The sequence below is a fragment of the Paralichthys olivaceus genome, chromosome 9 (assembly GCF_024713975.1).
Source record: "Paralichthys olivaceus isolate ysfri-2021 chromosome 9, ASM2471397v2, whole genome shotgun sequence".
Classification (NCBI taxonomy): domain Eukaryota; kingdom Metazoa; phylum Chordata; class Actinopteri; order Pleuronectiformes; family Paralichthyidae; genus Paralichthys; species Paralichthys olivaceus.
The window spans coordinates 22,319,053-22,340,503 of NC_091101.1; the positions used below are offsets into that span (position 1 = coordinate 22,319,053).

At 40.0% G+C, this 21,451-nt stretch overlaps 2 protein-coding genes across 10 annotated transcripts in view; one reads left to right on the plus strand and one right to left on the minus strand.

Annotated features, from left to right (window-relative positions):
- The first annotated feature begins 29 nt into the window (after positions 1 to 29).
- LOC138411370 (uncharacterized) lies at positions 30 to 3,654 on the plus strand. The gene is made up of 2 exons (XM_069531382.1): positions 30 to 3,189; positions 3,293 to 3,654. Exons 1-2 carry the CDS (start codon positions 2,992 to 2,994, stop codon positions 3,551 to 3,553), a joined length of 459 nt encoding a protein of 152 aa, XP_069387483.1. The 5' UTR covers positions 30 to 2,991; the 3' UTR covers positions 3,554 to 3,654.
- Positions 3,655 to 4,814: 1,160 nt separating this feature from the next.
- LOC109627387 (teneurin-3) overlaps positions 4,815 to 21,451 on the minus strand; it is a 149,115-nt gene continuing 132,478 nt past the window's right edge. For all 9 annotated transcript variants that reach the window (XM_069531377.1, XM_069531376.1, XM_069531375.1 and 6 more), the window contains 7 exons: positions 17,474 to 18,357; positions 15,786 to 15,961; positions 14,946 to 15,181; positions 13,936 to 14,232; positions 9,672 to 11,283; positions 9,415 to 9,545; positions 4,815 to 8,874 (listed from right to left, as the gene is read on the minus strand). In XM_069531377.1, coding sequence (XP_069387478.1) covers positions 8,122 to 8,874; positions 9,415 to 9,545; positions 9,672 to 11,283; positions 13,936 to 14,232; positions 14,946 to 15,181; positions 15,786 to 15,961; positions 17,474 to 18,357 — 4,089 coding nt within the window. In that variant the 3' untranslated portion in view covers positions 4,815 to 8,121. The remainder of the gene's footprint in view (positions 8,875 to 9,414; positions 9,546 to 9,671; positions 11,284 to 13,935; positions 14,233 to 14,945; positions 15,182 to 15,785; positions 15,962 to 17,473; positions 18,358 to 21,451) is intronic.

Consider the following 21,451-nt stretch of genomic DNA (forward strand, 5'->3'; position numbering starts at 1 on the left):
GTAAAATCGATTAAGTTAATCGATGTTAAATTCTTAATTATTGCTAAAGCCTTTTTATACTTAAAAGAACAGATAGTGTCTTCAGGATACATGTCTCTATGAGTGTGTTTTATTTTACAAGAAAAGCTTCTATGCAAAAAATAACATTTTAGATGAAGAAAAATAATATAATAAAAATGGGGAAACATTCTTTACCTCAACGACTTTGGGTCAACCACAGGGTCATAAGAGGTTTGATTGAAATTAGATGAACATGTTTAGAAGGAAAAATAATTTTAAAAACATTTCATGAGTTAAATGTTTTATGTTAATAGAATATTCCTATTTTGAAAGTCAGATTAAGCATTAACAATGAGTCATAAATGCAAATAGAAATCTTCCTGCCTTAACTAGAGCCTGAAAGATACATCAGATTAAAGCAGATACCAGTTACCATTGGCATATATGTTAATCGATGTATTATGATGCATATAATTTTCTTTAAAAAATGCATAAACATGAAATTAAAATGATGAAATTTAGATAAATTCTAAATAATTATATTAAACCTTGGGCTCTAATGTTGTTCACCAAACTGCATCATCATGCTTTTGTCATGAATCATTGATGTCACTTCGTTATAGGTCCTTGGACTCGTATGTAAATATTTGCAATTTGGTTAATATTTTATTTTTTCCCCAGTGAACATTGCTGGAGATGTGTGTTGTCCTGAGGTTCTTGTGAAAGTCTGTGTGGAACATACCTCACATGTTCTTACAGAAAGTACCCTGTGCTTCTGTTTGTGTTGTGTCTGGAGAATGTTTTCATTCTTGTTGGAGCTATTTCCAGCTGTCGTACACAGTTCAGAGGTAATATTTGTGTTTTCATTCACATTTCTCCAGATTGGTTGAAAATAATCATAGGCTTGTCCCCGCCCCCCATCTGATGCAATGTCCACAATGCAATGTCAATCACAACACACAAATTCTCTTTGAACAACCGTTAACCCAGTTTTATGAGTGTAAGACTCAAGAATCCAAAATCCTCTCTCGCTAAATCTCTCCAAGATCATTAGCTCCCTTGTTTTCCACCCACAATCTTTATAGACTTTTCAAGTAGAGTCCCAACAGCCTGTGAAACTGTCCTCAGAAGATCAGAGGGATGATAACAAGCAGCTATTTCTGGATTGGGACAAGCCTCGTAATACAAGGCAGCAGACTGAGCAAGAACCAAGCCAGAATTCTTTGTTCTTGTTCTCATTTAGCCAGAAAGGAGGAGGGTAGATACAGTAGGATGAGAAGCTGGAGACGAGGTGGGTCGTCGGTATAAAACTTTGAAGTGTTGACAGGCCTGTCCGTCTCACTGATAGGAGTCATGTGTCGTTATGTAATATCGGCCAGGTCTGAATGAGACGGTGGTGAAATGAGAGCAGGGCTGTGGTCTTACTGTCATGTAAATTCTCCAATGAAAGTTAAACAGATTTTCTCTGTTAAAGCTTCTAGTCCTTGAACTCTGCAGTGTCTTAAACCTTAGAGGAGCTTCAGCAAATGTAATTGTTGAACAGAGACATTATTATTTGTATAAATTACTTAACTGCACTATGACTATTTCTATTATTACTGCGCATGCTGTCATAATTCACAGCTTAGAAAAATTATTTTGAAGCCAAAGCATCTCGATCTCCCCCTGGTGACTGGATGCAGTATAGGTCATAAACCCAGCCTCCTCCATGTTAGTGGATGGGACATTGACCAAACTAAAGAATCAACGTACTTGTTTTTTTTTAAGATATCCTCCGTCGTTAAAGACTGCTGAAACTGTCTCATGACCCTCTGTCCCAATCCACTCAGGATCATTAAAAGATATTAATTTTCATTTCATATATTGTGGACTGATTTTGATACTAACTGCTGTGTGAAAGTATGACAGTAAAGTTGAGTGCAGTTGAATTAAATAGATAAAAGGCAATTGGGATTTTTGAATACAGGTTTATTACAGGTTAAGCTCTGATCCATATTATATAAACATCAGGGTAAATTAACAATGACACTTTATCTTGCATGAATATTAGTTGCAGCCACATGAAGCTATAATCACTTCACATTAAATTGAGATGTAGTATAAGTGGTAGTCATTACTGCGGGACTCCTGCTTGTAGATAATTCTCATGCGAGAAAACAGAATTTATATCAAAGCTTTACTGTGTGTGTGTGTGTGTGTGTGAGAGAGAGTTTGTGTATGTGTGTGTCAGTGTGTCTTATTTTTTAAAGAAATAACATTCTACAGTTTATTATTGTGTAAAGAGTCTTGTTGGCAAAACTATTTTACAACACCTTTGTTACACTGGATCATCTGCGTTCATCCAACATAAACAGAATCAACTGCTCAGGAGACGAAGTACGTTATGTTCTAAGCAGTAGAGACTTTAAACTGTTTTTAGTTTTTATATTCTAACACAATAGTCTTTTATTTATTCATCTTACTTTACAGAAGTTTTACAGACTTTAAAAGCAGAATGTGTAAATGACTACAATTCATTCAGCTCTGTCTCTTTATATATATATATATATATATATATCTGAAGTTAGGATGGGACTGTGTTTTTAACTTTTGTATGTATATTTGTGTTTTTCAGTCACTTGGAAAAATGCAGTCGAATGATGCTGCCCAAAAAAACAGGTGCATTGTCATCAAAATGCTGCAGGCCCTTCTGGAGTCAAAGAAACAGCTGGCTGTTGAGAATGCAGCTCTGCAAAGGAAGGCTGCAATGTATCAAGAGTGAGCTACAGTATACAGTATTCTGGAAGTTGGATTATCACAATGCATCTCTCACTGAAGAAAACACAGCTCTGAAGGACGAGGCAGCACCAAACACTGCTCTGGCTGCAGGAAACTCTGCAATGAAGGAGCAGCCGGCTGCTGCGCTGGCTCGCCGGCTGCTGCACTGCCTGCACTGAACAAGCTGGTGACAGTAAGGCTGAGCTGAGGAAGCTGGCTGCTGAGAACGCAGCTATGAAGAAGCATGTGGCAGAGAAAGCTGCTCTGCGAAAGCAGGCTGCAGTAAACACTGCTCTAGCTGCAGTAAGCAATCATCTGAAGAGGCAGCTGACTGCTGGAAATGCTGCTGTGGCAGAAGAAAAAGCAGCTCTGAAGTTGTCTGCCGAGCAGGAGCAAGTAAAACTGCTGAACCTGCAGAACGTTGAGCTTCAGGTACGTTACATCAGAACATCTTAGATTTTTATTATATGGATTGTAGGTTTGTTTAGACTTCAAAAAAGAGAATTCTGAAACTTATGTTGTCTCGTCTTTTCAGGAACTCACTATGATGACCTACTCATACAAGAAGAAGGTCAAAAAGGAGAAGAAAGGGAAGAAGAAGCAGGTAAAGAAAGAGCAACTGGAGAAAGAGCAGCAGAGGAAAGAACTGAAGAAGGCAGAGAAGAAGAAGAAAGAAGGGACGGAGAGGAGGAATATGTTCCCCTTTTTTCTCTTTAAACGCTCATCTCCTCTCACATCCCTTCTCCCCCTCAACCATCCCCTCATCCTTACTCCCTCGTCTACTCGTTCACCCTAAATCCCTCCCCTCCATCCTAACCCTCCTGTCCCTCCTCAGACCTGTACTATATATTTATATATTTCTTAGAAAATAAAAAAATAAATCACAATGACTTTTTATCCCAGTTTACTCTTTTATTCCAGATTTTGGTTAGTATACATTATTCTCAGTGATGAAAACTAAACATGTGTATGTAAATAATTACATATGATAGAAGTTATTACACGTGAATGCTGCATGTTGTGATGTGTTATGATGCTCTGCCTGATGTCTTAAAGTAGAGCAGAAACCTCCATCAAGGCACAACAGCGTCCTTATGAAACCTCATTTAAATTCACTTGATTCACATTTTTATTTGGATCTGCACCAAATTTCAAACACACTCATAAAAAATCTATTTCCTTATCATCTCTTTCCTAAACATTGATGAATTATTCTCTGAGAAATCAGTGAAACACATCCTGTCTCACAATGCTAAAGACCGTGAAGAATAATTCCTGGGTCCAGATCCAGATCTTCACCAAAGTTTAATGCTTTAAAGTACTTAAAGTACTTTTACTTGTAGTACTTAATTATTATCAGCTATATTAACTTTATGAGATTTACATGCTGCGATAAAAAAAAAAATCAGTGATAAGAGGGAAAATCCTGTTCTCCTGCAGTTCACACAGTCTCTTGAGAAAACAGTTTGATTCTCGATTTTGTCTGTGTGTACAATCTCTGCAGAGAGAAGTGCTGCTCTTTTTTCTAATGCTAACCTGTAATTATTTGGTATTGTACTGAACAGAAGACAGAATTTGGTTATGCAGTACGGTTGCATCTGCTTGATTAATTGTGGTACACTGAAAACTGGCCTTTCCTTTGTTTATTTTGCTTTTTATGTATTAAGTGCAAACCCATTAATTTCAGAAATATAGGACAACAGATTTGTGATTCGGGTCTGGATTGTTGAGATTTTTAGTTGTTTGATTCATGCTACAGTTTGTGACAATTATCCCTGAATTAAATCTGTACTGTATAAACTGAATATGAGATTTATTGAGATTTATTTTTATTTACCTGCAGGCCCTGTTGTCTTTTTTGTGGCGAGAAATCCCGCCTTTTTTCAGCTAAAGGTGAGAAAACGCAGCACAAAATGTAACAGCACTGTTTGTCAGGAAAAGTAGGTCTTGTAAAACTCATGGAGGGACGTGTTTTACAAATTAACATGCATGTTCCCTGTCGGAGGGGGGGAATGTAAAGTGAAGATTTAAAATGTGTGAAGAGTTAGAAAAGCAAATAACTACACACTGGTGTTTTATTTACCATCAGCTCATTAGAGCGGCTCAGTCTGCCCGGCTGATGCACTTGATCATTCATTTCTAATGTCACATTAATAATTTCTGCATTACCACTATAAATTCAACTTCACTTTAGATATAGTGCAGGTTTTTCTTACTCTCAGCTTTACGTCATTTGATTTTAATTGAGTTTGAGCAGAGGGGGGAACCTTCTTAAAATATTCAAACTCAAGGCCAAGCTCGCTTCAGAAATCCCAGCATCCACCAGATTTCAACTTGCATGGGTGCAGGATTTATAGTTATAGATGCTGATACATTTCAGTAACCATCATTTTGATACAAGGTCACTGTGCTGCACTAAAGTCAAAAATCAATGACCTGAATAAACTCAAGTTGTGTAACATCAAACTCGAGCATATGATGTATAGCTTGTTTGACTGTGTTTCCATATATATCGCAAAAATCCTTTCATATCTGGTCATGTTATTCCATATGTCAACCTGTTTTACATCCATAAATCGAGGCTTGACTGAATTATGAAACGTGCCTCATTTTCCCCCCGTTGCTCTGATGTAGTTATTGCACGATGCTTTTAGGCCTTTGATGTTACTGCGAAGTCGTGCCATCTCTTCCACGAGCCTTTGAAGTTGTTCTAGTTGCACTCTGTGGTGAGAGGCCGCGCTGCTGCTCTGGCAGTGCCTACTGTGGTCACAGTGTGATACTGCAGCAGCACCACTGATCATTTTCATATTACTGGTTTATCTATTCCATTTGATGTCTCTTTAAATTAACCTGGAGTATCTAAAAATTGAATACTTCTTGGTCTTCTTCTCCTGAACCCTTTGGCTCACTAATCATCGTCATTTGACTGAATTATTTGAAGCTGGGGCTCAAAGTAACAACATTTTCTCTGGCCTCATGAAAGTACAGGGAGAAGTGTAGTGCTAACATGATGTATGTAGATAAACAGTCAGTTGGATGTCTCTCTGAACTATGCTCTTTGTACCACTAGGGAGCATCAAAGCACGTTTAAGAGAATGATTTGAATGCTTCATATCTGACATAACTGAGTTTGTATTTGAAGATTTTCCAGCAGGGGTTTGAAACTCTTTGTATGGTTGTACCGTAGAGGTTGGTGGGGATGTATCAGTTCAATGTAATTTTTGTGTGAAGGAACAATAGAAACAGGCTCACAGGGGAACTTTAATAAGACGTTTCCATTATAGGTTGGTGCTGAAGAGTGCTGGGATACCCGAAAGGGATGAGAACTTTGAAGCATGTGTTTCAGATTTTGAGCTGAGCAACATTCAAAGGAGATGCTCTATATGTCATAACACTTTTTAAAAAAACACAATGTAAAGAGCGTGTGGGATTCGGGAGCAGTGTAGACGAGGTCAAAAACAACAGCATAAAACAACCTTTGAGCATAGAATATTCTCTCCCATTTGGTTTGAAATGCCGTTTGAAGTTTACCATGAAAAAGAAATCAGCTTCATATGGAGAGGCTGTTTTCAGAATTATGCATCCCATCATCACAAACTCTTCAATGCTTTGATGAGAGTGAGCAGGGAAGAAAAGCTGATCACAGTTGCCCAAATGTAATTTAAAAAAAAATGGAGCTATCAAACATTCACACATTAGACTCATACCTCAAATTGTTTTTGATTGCGATGCTGACTGTGTAGATTAGGCAATTTTTTCAGAAGCGCTCCACATTTCAGGCAATTCACGCCGAAAAGGTCCTTATATTTCAGTTCAGAGCAGCTCTGAAGCAAGTCTTTTTAGGAATTAATGTAATTTGGATGTTTTTTGAAATACTGAGAACATGAATATGTTAATACGTGTGTATGAATATGTAAATATCTGGCAAACCTTCCTTAAGAATGCACTATATCCAAATTAGTTGAAATTTAACACACAACCTAATATCAAATCTTTCACTTCTTATATTTATTTTAAAACTGAGCAGTTTATTTGTGAGATGAAAACGAGAAAAAAGACCATTCAGTTCTTCACAAAAACAACACACCGAAAAAGAAACCCAATATCATTTTAATCCATGAGTGCATGTAACATTCAAACAAAAAAACAAAACCATACCTACCGAGAATATTGACGTGATCTATATTTGGATCCACTGTAACCTTGCTTATGCGCGATGGTTTCATGAAATATTTGTGTTGATGAAATATTCATTGGACAGGAAGCCAGGTCAAAAGGCATTATGCCCAACAAACATTAAATTTAGTGGAAATAATAGTTGACTGCATGTTACAGATACATCACCACTTGTAAAATACTTGTCACCACATGCACAGGTTTCTGTTAATTACTTAAACAGAGCATTGTGAAGAAGCCCCACAGTAGCCATATTAGGAGGAATGTAACTGAAAAAAAAGAAATGCAGGTCTGGAAAATAAATAAATAAAAAAAAAATCTAGATCTGATGGACTTTTTTTATATGTATAAACACAACATAATTTACTGTTAATATGACTAGTACAGACATTTATTCAGTTTCTTAAAAAAACAGCATAAAACTCTTGCATAATTTACAAAACATGGTGTCCCTGTGCTATCCAAGACACAGCTGTGCCTTTTTCTCCCCAGACAGAGTTCGTCATACCTTTAATGTCCTTTTTTCCACGATGAATATTGGGTATTTAAACAAAGAAACTGTTTCTTTTTTTCTGTTTAAAAGCATCTCAAGAGAATAAGACATGTTGATGTTTACAGTGCTAAATCTGGTATACATAGTGGCTGTTTGGTGAGGATATCTCTAATGTCAGAAGTCTCTGATTTTAAAAAACAAACATTTGCTCAAGGACACTGCTTGCTCTAGGCGTGTGAACTCATGAGCCCTGTACTTCCAGAGAAGTGCAGATATGCATAATGTAAACATTTCCTTTGCTCTTAGAATACTTTGTTGAGACAGACTTTTCTTGATTAAAACAAAAACAAACAGAAGACACCTAAACTAGCTCACAGTTTCCCAAACACACAACTATTTCTCTGCTTGAGAGTCCAGAGTCCAGAAGGCTTGTGCTACAGAGAAACTGACCTGTAATTGCCATGTTAAGGCTTGGTGTAGTTATACATTTACTCTGTAGTCCCTAGATCACAATGCACAGCATTGCTTTTGACCGTTTGTATTTTTTTTCCTTTTCTTTTTTTTTTTTTATAGAAAAACACATGGACACTCGGGATACATATCGGCAACCTTTGATTATAGCTGCTTTTCATTTCATCCGCTGGCATGTCTCTACCAAGACTATGTCTCTTTGGCAGAAATTGAACCGTGTAGTGTTACCTTTTCCCAATTTCACTTTGCCGAAGAAAGTGAATGTTGTTAGCACTGTCTGCTAATTCTGGGTACTGCTCGATAGAGAGCACATAGTACCCATCGTACCCCAGCACTTTTCCACTACTCAGAAGCTGCCTCTTCTCTCCCTCTGTCCAGGGGCGGACCCCTTCCTCGCCATCTCGCACTCGTTGCTGCTCCCTTGCCCACGCTCCCGCAAGGGCGCGCTGACGAGCAAGCTCAACAACCCGCGCTTTCTCCTCGTCCACCGTGGATCCATATCGGATGTGGAGAGCTAGAGCCCCAGCACGAATCTCCACATCTGCAAAACGGCGAGTCCGACTATCCATGACTGTGGTGGACTGGGAAACGGTCACATTGACGCCGTTCTCTAGAGTCTTGTGCCCACTAGTGAGGTGCATCGCAGCAAGGTCGGCATCTGGAAGGCCGGGCTTGACAAAGTAGTGTGTGTCCCGTCCTTCTATGGTGAAGTGGAGGTCTTCCAGATAGAACGCGTTGTTGAGGATCGTTGCAACCTTGATACAGTCCTCACTTGCCACGTTGAGTGTGTGGGTGTGGATGCTGCCCTTGTAAATGGCAAACATGACTGCTCTTCCGATGGGAGACATTGCCGCAGAGAACCATAGCCAAGACTTTTCACCTCTGCGACCTCGAGTGAGATGGACCTCCGGCAGCCGCTCGAATGACAAGAGAGAGTGCGCTTGTCTGGTTACTTCCTGCTGGACCCCAGAGATAGACTGCAGGAAAAGTGCAGTGAAACGTTAACGTCTGAACATGGCAGAACCCAGCTCTCCATGCTATTTAGAACCTGCTCCTGCTCTGCTTCAGTTTTTCTTCCCCGTCTGAGATAATGGTGTTTTTAAGCTGTGTTCTCAAGCCAAAAGTAGATAAATCTCCCATGACAATTTTACTGCAACACTTTTAGTGTAAAAGCATTAGACCAAATATCTTCTCAAGATTGGTGTAACAATAGCAGCACCAAAATATCATATATAAAGTTAGAAATTGTGAAAGTGTGTTCAGCTGGTAACTAAAACCAGACAGAGGAAAATACACTTTGCTTATTTTGTGTATTATTATGCAAATATATCCCAATTAAAACTGATATTCTTTGAAATACAGCATCTAAATTCTGATGTAAAAGAAGTATTTTTCTTTGTTCTCTGCCTGAACTCTGACACTGTTATAAGCATAAAATCTGTATAATAATTGTTTTCTTTTCCACTTTTCTGTTTATTTTGTTTTAAACATGCACACGAGATGTTAATTGTACCCACCGGCAGATCATCCCACAGCTGACTTTTCCTCAGTTCATAGGATGGCATGCTTAAATCAAATTTCGGGACTGGGAACCCAGGTATGGTGTTGTGAAGATGAAAGCCAAAGGTTACAAGCCAGCTGTTCACATCTGTGCAAGAAAAAGAGATGAAAGGCAGAAAGTTCCAGGTTACAACGTGTTTGCACATAAAATAATTTGAGGGAGAAATTCATCTGCAGAAAAAATGACTGCAGGTTCAACTGCAATATCTCTTACCTGCCACATATTCTCGCACTTCATGGACCTTGCTGATGGGGTTGTTATTTCTGAACATGTATAAATTAAAAGGAGCAGGATCTTTGCCAACTTTCTTCCAAGTAGATACATCTGGAACTGTCCATCTTCCAGACATTAAATCATAATCCTGCTCCCCAAAGTGCAGCAGCTTGGTCAGGGGATCATACAGTCCTCCGTGAAACCCAAGAACAAGCTGGAAATCGGGGTTAGAGTCAAAGTAGACCTCACCATACGCCGTGTACTGGAGCTGTTTGACTAGGAGTCCGTTGCTGGTGAAGACAGCCAGAGGTGTGCCAGTGTTGTCACAGGCGATGTAGAACTCCTCCCCGCTGCTGATCTCCATAGCAAAAAGGTGGCCTTGTAGGTCGTAATAGAGCGAGGTGATCTCTGAGCTGGAATGGTTGTATACGTGTGTAATCCTGGCTGGGTAGCTAAGATCTGCGTAGAAGTACTGCAGGTGTTGGCCCAAGCTGGTTTTGGTGGATACTCTGCGGCTGAGTCCATCATAGCGATACTGAATTGTCCAGCCACCGCTCTTGCTATAAACACGCACCAAGAGTCCTTTGGAGTTGTACTCAAATATTTCTGCTCCTCTCTGACGGAGGAAACCATCTTCATCCATTCTGTATTGAATATCTCCAAGACGGGTGATGCGGTCTCTCAAATCATAGCGCAGAGGGAGAAGTCTGGCGCTGCTTCCTGCATTTAACAGGTGCAGATTTCCATTTAGGTCGTACGTATAGCGCCACATCACTTTGTCGTTCAGGTACACAGTCTGGAGCTGTCCATCTACGTCATACTCATAGCTGTACTTGGTGGTGTTCGCAAAGGGACCAATCTTGATCTCACGCTTGGTGACTCGGCCAACATCATCATACTGGAAAGTGATCCAGTACATGAGTGAGCGAAAGATCTCATACTGGATCTCCTTGATGCGTCCGTGTGCATCGAAGTGCTTTGTGTAGGTCATGACTGCAGTGGAGATGATCTGATTTATGTCATAGTAGATCACCCCAAACTTCCCAAACTGCTCAATCTTCCCCGAGATGTCGTCAAACTGATATAGATCGATGGGCAGGGGCGTTTCGTTGATGACGCCTTGCACGCTGGTGACACGCAGACTGCTGTCGTACGTGTAATCGAAGCGCGCATTGACCATGCCGTCCTCACTGAAACGGAAAATCTGCCTGTCCACTAGGGGACCAACTTGGCGATAACGAATGGAGCAGATGAAGCCTTCATTTTGCAAATTGACAGTCTTCAGAACGCCTGCCATTTCATCATAGGTGAAGCTGACCCTCGTGCTGTCATACAGGATCTCTGACAGTTTGTTCTGCCTGCGATACCTGTACAGGACCCTGCGTCCAGTGCCGAGGTGAGCTACTCTCAGCAGGAGGCCGTCTTCGCTGTAGTCCACAGCCACTGACGCGTTGCTCTCTGGGGGGTGATACAGGTTCCTGTAGTAACCCACTGAGCGGATCGTCTGCATGGTGTAGCGGGCCACACTCGGCATGGTGACAGCAGAAAGCCGGTCAAGAGAGTCGAAATCAAATATGTACTGGCGCTGACTGTGGAGCAGGAGCACCATGGACTGCAGGGAAAAGAACAAAAAAGCAAGTGTCTTCTTGAGTTACATAATTTTCATACATAATGTATATGGGGTGCAAGCAGAGTGAATTCAAACTTTCTGTTTGAGAAAAGGAGAAAATAAAAAATGTACAAGCTAGTGTTAACTATCACGATGGGGCTGCCAATTGCTTTATCTGTTACTGCAGAATATATACAGCTTTCGAAATAAGTCCAAAGAAATACACAAACATATGCTACAGATACTAGTGTCTCTTCACTTGTACAATCAATATATTTGTTAACATGAGCAATGTTGACTTTTAACAATTTCTATTTATAGAGACTCATTTATTTTAAAATGCAGTTCGGAGTGTGGCCTGTCTTCTATAGGTTTGTCACCTGCTCTGTTTAAATGTCACACTCAGTCATCCGTCACTACATCCAAGATCCCTATGCTCCCTGAGCTCTCTGTGTTCCTTATGTCAGAGTGTTGACATGGCCTCTGCAGGTCACGCAATGAAAGGATGTGGCCACTGAGAAAAAAGATCCCTGCATGTTTCTATAGCATTTCCTATCAAAAGAGTTTGGCATCTTTTATTTATGCTTAGTATACATGCGCCATAATATGCCTTTAATATCTACAGACAGCTGAATGCAACAAAGACTAGAAAAATCACACAACTGTTTCTAACCAAACAAACCCATTTTTAGTATTCAGTCATGAAGATGTGCATTTTTAACAACTTACTAAATTCAGAAACAACACAATGGGCAACAGATGATGACAATAATTTGGCAAAAAACTATACATGAACTGAAACAGAAATGGGACCTTCATGACAAAAAGAGGTTGCCTCTAATTTTACACCAATTTGAAAAGAGGGTAAAGCAACACAGGAAAATGGCTAAAATTGCAGGAGGTGGGAGCACTGAGGAGTGTAAACTGTGCAGAGAGCTGAAGGTGACTGAACTTCATCTGCACTAAATGCTGCTGCACGAAACTCTGGTGATGTAAATTATCATAAATATATACATGAATAAATGAAAGCTACACTCATTTGCAGTTTATTTTATAATAAGCTGTACTGCTGGAATACATAATATTCAGCAGTCTTAAATAACAGTAATCTAAATGGGGCAGCATCCATCTTGTACTGCTCTCTTATGAGAATATGAAAGAACTGGAATTAGAAGGTTGCGTAATACTGTTAATGTTCATGTCCAGTGTGTTGTTTCAGTATTTATTCAGTTATACTTCTGTCTAACTGTTGCTACTGTAAAATAGATTGGTGGTGTGACAATGTGTGTCCAGCTTGTTTTCAGGTCTGTCTGCTGCTGTGTACTGGACATACACAAATTTCAGTCACTCCTGTACAGATGTAAAGATACCGCCATCAACAGCCACCTCCAGAGGGTCTCGACATCACATCTATCTCTACAACAGAGGCCGGGTGACATTTTTTTAATAATAGACTATTTTCACATCAGAGAGTTTTGACTTGTCATATCAGGAAAAGCGAAGGTGTAATTAAAGTCATTAACTATTTCCTTGGATGTGTTAATTGTCGCAGCTATTTCAGTGAGCCAGGAAGTTCACCAGTAATGAGCTGTCACCGTTGCACTTGAAGGTCCAGTGTGGAAGATTTAGCTGAAAGGGATTTATTGGCAGAAACTGAATATAGAATAATCCTAGTGTATAATAATCTAAATTTTACGAATTGTTGTTTTCTTCTTCCCTCTATATTTAAATACTTTATATTTACATCGGGACCGGGTCCTCTCTATGGAGGCTGCCATGTTTTTTACAGTAGCCCAGACTGGACAAACTAAACACCGTTCTCTTTCATATTTGGGAGGGGAGGGTGAGGTGAGGGGTGTTCAGCTGCAACAAGCAACTTCCCCACTAGATGTCACTAAATTCTACACACTGAACCTTTAAGTTGTAACCTCTGCTAAGGTAGTTATATTTTGAAGAAAGAACCATTTAAATTTTGTCAAGCATCAGGTCACGGGTGGATCCAGGATTTTTTTTTTACTTTAACAATGCAAGATCTGTGAAGATTTAAAAAAAAATTCCCATGTGAATAACTCACAGATCTTAATGGAAAAAATAAAAGGCCTATTTTGGAGTCTTTAATAGTCTGTTGTTTATTAAATATGTCTTATTTTTAATGGATTCTTCTGTTTGTAAACAGTCCCATGCATTCTGAGTGTATATTGTGGAATCATGACCATAAATCTGATTGAGATGCATGAAAGCAGGACTTCCTGTGTGGAGTGTATGCATCGTAATGTTGATAAATGCACATGTGCTTTTCCTGCTATGACGAAATGTCTGCCGTGGAAAAGGTCTGTGCTTGTTTATTGTGTCGAGGATGTGCAGCTCATAAACAAAAGCTACACTTCTCTGTGGATCTACTCACATTTTTTACATCTTACGTATTTGAATGAGGCTCATAAATCTGAGGTTACTGTAAAACGATTACTACGTTTTCTAAGTACTTCTGTAATAAGCAGAATTATATGCATGGAACTGGTGATTATTTCAAAATAAGTGTCGTCAAGGTGACCTCTGCTACATGTCAGGGTCTTGATTCACCCTCCAGTGATAATAACTCCCCGGCAGGACAATATATCTTCTATATTGCCTCCTCTGGTCATTTTATTTTCTCACCTGCTCTAGATAGGTGTAACTCCATATCTTCCCATCAGCAAACACCCTGGAAACCAGGCGGCCCTGGCTATCATACTCCAGCCTCTCAGTGGTGGGACCTCTCTGCAGGGCACTGATTTGGCCGCTGCTCGTGCGGCTCACGTTCACCGGCAGTAGCTTGCTGCTGGGCACCCAGAGCACCGGGTGTCCCGCTGTGTCGTATATAATCTTTAAGAGGAACTTCCTGTGGTCATCATAAATCTTCTCAGTCCTCAGCGTGCGATCATAGTCGACAGAGAGAATGTTTCGTCCATTCACCTGTGGTGAGGATTTGATATATGTAAGACAAAAAAAAGACAACTGCACTTCTCATAAAACTACTGATAATAATAATTTTGTTTAAAATAACACATCCATACATAAATGACACAATAGCTCAATATGAAGAAGACACTTCTGGTTTTGATAACACTGCTCTTTGTCTGCCAGGATCTTTAATACACTGATTTTCACTACAGTTGTCACGGAGATTAACACCCCCTTCACGAGGCTCTTTAAACTGAGACACGCTGGCAATTGTTCAGGTGAGCGTAAATCACAACCTCCTAAATTTACTGGAGATGAAAATTACTGTGAGGCAAAGGAATCGCCCAAGTTAAGTTCATAAAGTCTTGTGAATCATAAATCTAAGAGTCACATTCTAAGGAGAAATAAGAGGAGGTGAACTCATGTACAGCGCCAGAATATTGATAACGCTCTATATATAGAACTAAATGTTGATGTGCCTCATGAATTTAAATGGTCAGAAAGAATTGCAGTGATGTGACAGTGACGCACCCACAAATATAATTTGCTGTACACTGATTATCAGTTTGGGAAACCTGGATCACCCTGATATTGTCACTGCCAAACTCGATCCTACACTGAGCTCAGCAAGGTCACAGCGGGAAATATCCACTGGTGTTTGGACAGAATGTGTCAAAGATCATTTGCATGTGCATTAGAGAGAAAGGAAAAAAAATCAAACGTACCCTAAGCTTGCGTCCAAACACCGTAACTTTCCCTCTGGCTTGTTCTTTGCGGAAGCGCCACTCAACCAAGTTCTGCCCACTCTCCCCTGGCAGGCTCATGTTGCGTCTGGCCACAGTCGGGTTGGCAGCGCCCGCCAGGATGTGGGGCTCTGTCTGGTAGTGGGTGTCCATCCCGTTGGCGTAAGTGATCCTCAACGAGTTGTCAAAGCCGACCTGATAGCTGCTTCTACACTGATCTGTAAAGAGTGAAAAGGAAGTGGGAATTAGAGTAGAGGAATTTGTTTTAGTGTTTTTCATGCATAACAAAAAAGTACAAATATAAAACTATACAATAAAGTCTATAACAAATCAATTACCCAATATATGAAATAAAAATACACATTTAAAAGTAATTTAAAAAAAATAGAAAATACGTACAATATTAAAATATGTCTAATATATCGTGCACAAACACATATATAGGTTATAACACACCAAAAATGATAGTTAAGGCTAATTTGTGTCAGCTGATAGCCGATGGGATCCAGTGTTGTGCGCACCTATAATCTGAAATACTAAGAACTTCAGATCAGAGGAATAGACATGAATGATGTTCTGAAATAACTCGACCATCTGGCTGTGGCCAAGAGTAGAAACCATTTAGACACAAGGTTGATATGTCTCCCTGACACCCAAACCCACACGCTGAGAGAGTAATCATTTACACTGTCGTCTGTCAGACCCTCGGAGCTGTAATGATACACGACTTAAGCTTACTCAACATTGCCCCCGTGACCCCTGACACAATGACAAATAACAGCTTAGAAAATAGCGTGGAGAAGATGAGTGCCATTTCCTTACCCTGAGCCAGAGTGTAGAAGGCACGGATGGTGGAAGTGTTCGTGGTGATGCTGATTTCCTCCTCCGACGTGGAGCTTTCGATGTCCACCGTCAACGCGCTGTATATGTCCGTGTACAAGTTATTCACCATTCCAGTGGGGAACGTCACGTTCATTAGCCGTCCTTCACTGTCATAGCTGTGTGACAAAAAGAACATGGGATGACAAAGCACTGATATGTACGAGGGCTCTCAGTGTATTCAATTATCTCCTCTTTTATACTTGTTGTGTAAGAACATGAACTTTATTGTAATTAAAATGTCACATTCTCTTTCTTCAGAGCATAAGCAAATGGATGTCAGCCCCAGTCACAATCCAAATATTTGATGGGGGAGAATGACACATCTCCTCAGCGATCATTTTTATGCTCACACAAAAAAACCACAGACTGTAATGAATTTCAATTATTTTGGATGATTGATGTGTCAGTATTATCTCAACTGAATGCTTCTCTGTTTTAGTTATAGTGAGGATATCATTCACAGTCTAATGTGACATGACACGGCTCATTTTGTTCAATTTGACTTCATTTTTAATGTATGCACGTCGACACAACGCGTCCCCAACACTGCAGTTCCTCTGCCATCCACATTCTCACAGAACACAAAGCATTTAAGTATAAAATACTTGGAAAAAGTATTACATTTTGTTGACACCAAGTTATTAAAGTCTTAACTAGGTTATTTTATAGATCTGAGGCAGATTTTATAATTAGATTTCAATTACATGTTCACCCTTGAGCAGTTTGCAGGTAATATGGTTCCCAATTATAGAGTAAACTTCTCAGATATGAAACCAGACAGAACACACACAGGGTCACACACATTTTGTCTCTGTGCCTCATGCACTAAGGTTGTAGCTAAAAATTGAAAAGGAAAATACAGTCAGACCAAGTTCTGTATTAATTAATTCCTCTACTGCAGCGTAGTAAACCCTGTGGCTGACTCCTAACTGGCCAAGGGAGATAATTGTTTGCATGATCCTGTTTAAACCTAAAATAAAAATCATAAAAAATAAAGCATTCAGTCTTTTTGCAGCAGAAAGCCCAGACGATGATGCCATTGCATGATGATGTTGTCCGCTACATGCAGTGGAGAAAGTGGAGAAAAGTAAAATATTTGCACAGTTCAAATTACTCATGCAGTGTTATTATTTTATTCATGCTTCTTTTTTTTAGAATTATTTAGGATCGATATGTTTTATATGCTTATTTAGCAAAATATGACAAATAATGTATCTGTTTAGGGTTTTTTTCTTCAATTTCTAAGACAGTTCCAGTACGTTTATCATTCGTTGTGGTTTATTGACTTGCACAACCTTTTAACTTAGGTTGTCGAGATTTTAGAGATAAGAAGCGTTTGAAGATAAAGGATATCACAGTAAGCAGAAATGTCAATGTAAGGACTGGTGGATCATTTCTATTCCAGGGCTCAATTAAAACTGCATCGTCATCTGAGAGAAGCTGGCAGTGATGCTGCTTTTTTATTCTCATACTTAACAATGTCCACCAGAATGCAAAGAGAATTTAACATCTCTGCATTAATATGTAGGAGGTGTGCTTAATTTGAACCATGTGTAGGTTTCTGGATGTAGAGGGATGAAATAAATCGGAGCCCAGATCGTGAGCTTGCCAGTCTTCATTATACTTACTCATAGAAAGTAGTCCAGCCAATCTCTGATGTCTTCGTAGCCAGCAGGCCGTTGTTACCATGGTAGGTAAGAAGAACCAGCTCCTGCCCCTGCGTCGTGAGGGTTTTCAGTCTGCTATTGGTGCCCATGGTGAGCCAAATCACCTGGTTGTCAGGAGCAACGATACGCACCGGCATGCGGTTAGGGTCTCTACGGATTCTCAGGGTGTTGCCGCTGCTGTCGGTAACAGCTGTGATGTCGTTCTCCGTGCTGTAGCTGAAAGTGTATTTCGAATCTCCGGTGAGCAGGCTCGCAGTGTGCTGGTGGGTGCCATTGCTGTCAAATGCATACAGCTCCTGAGCGTCAGGGGAAGCCACCTCGTATGTTCCGGCACTGGAAGTCAAAGTTGGCCCGTTTCTGCTGATGGCCCGGATGCGGATGTTGCCCAGGTCTGCCACGTAAAGCGTTCCATCTGGAGCCGCCACTAAAGAGGACGGAGCATTGAGCCTCGAATCTTTGGCATAGCCGTCCCCTGTCTGGTAACAGTCGCAGTTGGCATCGTTCTTGCAGTCGCAGTCAGAGGGAGCTCCGGCCAAGTGCGTTATCTCGCCATCCACAGAAACCTTCCGGATCCTGCTCATCTTTCTCTCATCTGTCTCGGCTATGTAGATGGCACCGTGGAAAGATATGGCAATGGAAACGGCAGATTCTAGAGGGGTTAACTGTGCCCTTTGACCACCAGCCACTCCGCGGTCCAGGCCGGCCAACGGGCAGTGGACAGGTCGCCCAGCTGCGATGCTCACTTGACCGTTCTCTGTGATGCGCAGCACTATGTTGTTGTCCAGGACATACAGGGAGTTGTCCATGGGGCTTACCGCGAGGTCTGTGGGCCACTCCAGAATCACCTGAAATACAGGACATTATTGGATTAACTTTTTATCCCCTAGAGGACGGAAATTATAGCATGACTACACAAATCAAATAAAATGTGATTGCTCCTTACTCACAGCAATCCTTGATTTAATTAAATATCCACATATATTCAATACTTTCTTTTTTTTGATTAATAAAGTGCAGCAGTGACTCAAGCATGAAGCACATCTCAAATTCACGTATTATATAATCTAGTTGTTTATTAAGCTGGTGTGGGAATCAAACATGACATATTAGTGACAGTGTAGTCTTCTTCTCCATTATGCAGGTTTATTAAACTTTATTGAATACTGTATAATTTCAATGAGCCAGGAGGAAAAAAAAGTAATAATATGTGATGATAGAGCCTTTGGGGTTATAGGTTTATCTCTTATTTTAATGTTTTAATCCCTCCTCGCGTTGCTCAACTTGTACGAGCACTGACACCAACATTTATTCATAATTCTGACCACAGCGACTGTTGAGATCATTTCCCTACTCTTAACATTTAACTCGGGACTGAGATTTAAAGTATCTAGGCTTTATTCCCCTGTGTTAATGTAGTATAGCTACAAAATAACCTTGAGCCTGCACTTCACGCCTTCCTGCACCATTTGTGCATCACTAACTGGAGCTGCAACCTGAGATAGAAACTCCCTCTGGGTAAGGAAAGTGGCTGAGGTCAATTACGAATATCAAATTAAATCAAGTAAAATATACTTTACACATTAAAAGAAACTAGTGCATTGCTTTCCCGTTTATAAACTATAAACGTGTTTGGTCCAGGGTGAAGTTAGAAAACTTTGTGTTCATCCTACCTGATTTACCTGCAATGAAGAATTTATAGTCAATGTTTTTCATTAAATGAAACTGAATTTGCTTTTTAATTGAGAGATTCTGTAAATGTTGCTGCCAGGATGTAGATCTTAACCCGTCACAGGTTCAACTCGCTCCACAGATGGACTGTTAGCGCGCTGACCGACCCGCATGGCACTGCACTTTCTCAATTCACGCAGTTTGGGAGATATATTTGTTCCACGTCCATTTGTGGAATTAGTAGGTAGATGACAGCCATATTAACCACATCTTGGAAATGTATTTTACGATTACAGTCTGCTTGTCAGAAATGTGTCGGTGCATGAAAAGTGTATTTGTAGCAGCAGACTGGCTCGGCCTCCAAATACACAACTGTTCTGATTAAAACTGTAAAACTGCTTGTGAACTGTGCTTTTCTCCACAGGGTGATCAATAATAAAACACGGCGCCTTTCAGACTGCCACCAGTTAAACTGCACTGAGCCAATTCTCTGGCTCGGATGCCTGAGGATCATACAGTCTCGCCAAAACAATGTCTTTACTGGCTCAAAGCAAATTACTTGGTTAATTAGCAAAAAGTGACAAGCTTAATCCTTTGTCTTCATGTTCTCCCCCTGCCTTCACGTTCACCACCCACACACGCACACTACAGAGATTTCTCCTCTGTTTATATTGTAAATATCCTCTTGTTGCCAAAAACATCCTTCAATTTTCTTCCCAGCTTTTATTTTATTATTCTTTCAATGTATTCCCATTGTTATCTAACCTCTCAAAAAGGACACGAGAACACATGTGATATCTGCCGGTCGGGTCATTGGTTTTGGCTGCTGCACTTCTTCCTATCTCCTAAAGTGTTTTGTTTGTGCTCTTTCTTTTTGGAGGCTGATCTGCATTAAAACAGAAAACTAATTAAAATGTAAATTGGATAGTAAAATGGATGGAAAAAGCAAACAAACAAAACAAAAAAACTCCCACTTATGTAACACGTGTAAGAGGCGGCAGAACCGGATCCTGTGGCAATTTCCTTCTTAACAGTTCACTCACTTTCACGCTGCATAAAAAGGAAATAGAAGATGCCGCGAAGGCTTCCTGTTTAATATGATAAAACCCCTTTTTTATTGTTCTTCATTATTCATCTTAAGTAAGTTCTCAAAACTGTGAAACTCCCTTAAAGGAGGAGGGATATTACGCACAGGGAGCCCTTCTCCTCTGAATGACCATTGTGTTGTATAGGGCTATAACCTATTGTGTAACGACAGGCCGCTGCTTTTATGTCGCCTTATTCGCAGATACTGTAGATGGTAAATTCAGTCGGACAAAGCCGGCTGCCATCAGGAGCCGCTGAGGAAGTGGTTTTTATGTGCAGCAACAGAGCTGCTTCATTATCATGTATGGCGTAAGTGTCCTCAATCCTGAATTTCTAGTGGAACACTAAACACTAATTCAGCTCCAGCCACATCAAAACAAGGCCCCCAAAACCGAATAATTATTCCTCCCTTCTTATCATCTGCCGTGACCTGAAAACTCATCTCTTCAATAAACACTTGACGTCCCCACTTCCTGCCTGAATCACATCTTCCTCCGAGCACATCTTTTTCCCGCTGTACTTTCCGAGAAAATACTTTGCTCTTGTTTAGAGCTGGAGGAGAAAAGAAGGAAAGCATTTTCTTCTTCGTTGTTGTTTTTCCACCTTATACATCTTCATTCTAAGAATTTGAGCTTTTTCCACTAATCTGTTATTTTCTTCTGGATAATATCTGTCAGTCAAGTGCCGTTTTTCTTTCATTGCACATTTTATTTTAACCAGGAAATACTTAATGAGATAAAAAAGAAAACCTCGTCGGCCCAGACAGGAAATTACAATGTGACTGAAAAAAGAGCAAGCAACACAAAATTTATAATATCATAATTAAACAGAAATTGAAGGATCAGTTAAAAGATCACATCCTTGAAACTAACTTAAGAGCCAGGTTAAAATTAATAATACTAAAATATTCTAATTCTAATATTCTCCTAAACAGCAGCCAAAAGAGAAACCAAACAATACTTCTACTGAGATTATTGAGATTTGTAGAAAGTTTTAAATTTACATTGTGCATTGAAGTAATGTGAATAATAATAAAAAATATAATAAAACACCCCCGCGTGTCTTGCTCTCACTCAAAAACCAATTGCCCCTGAAAGATTGTCATTCATGGAAAAACATATATTGCATATGAAATATATATGCAGTTATATAAGGCTGCATAATAATGATGAGTCATGGGTGAGT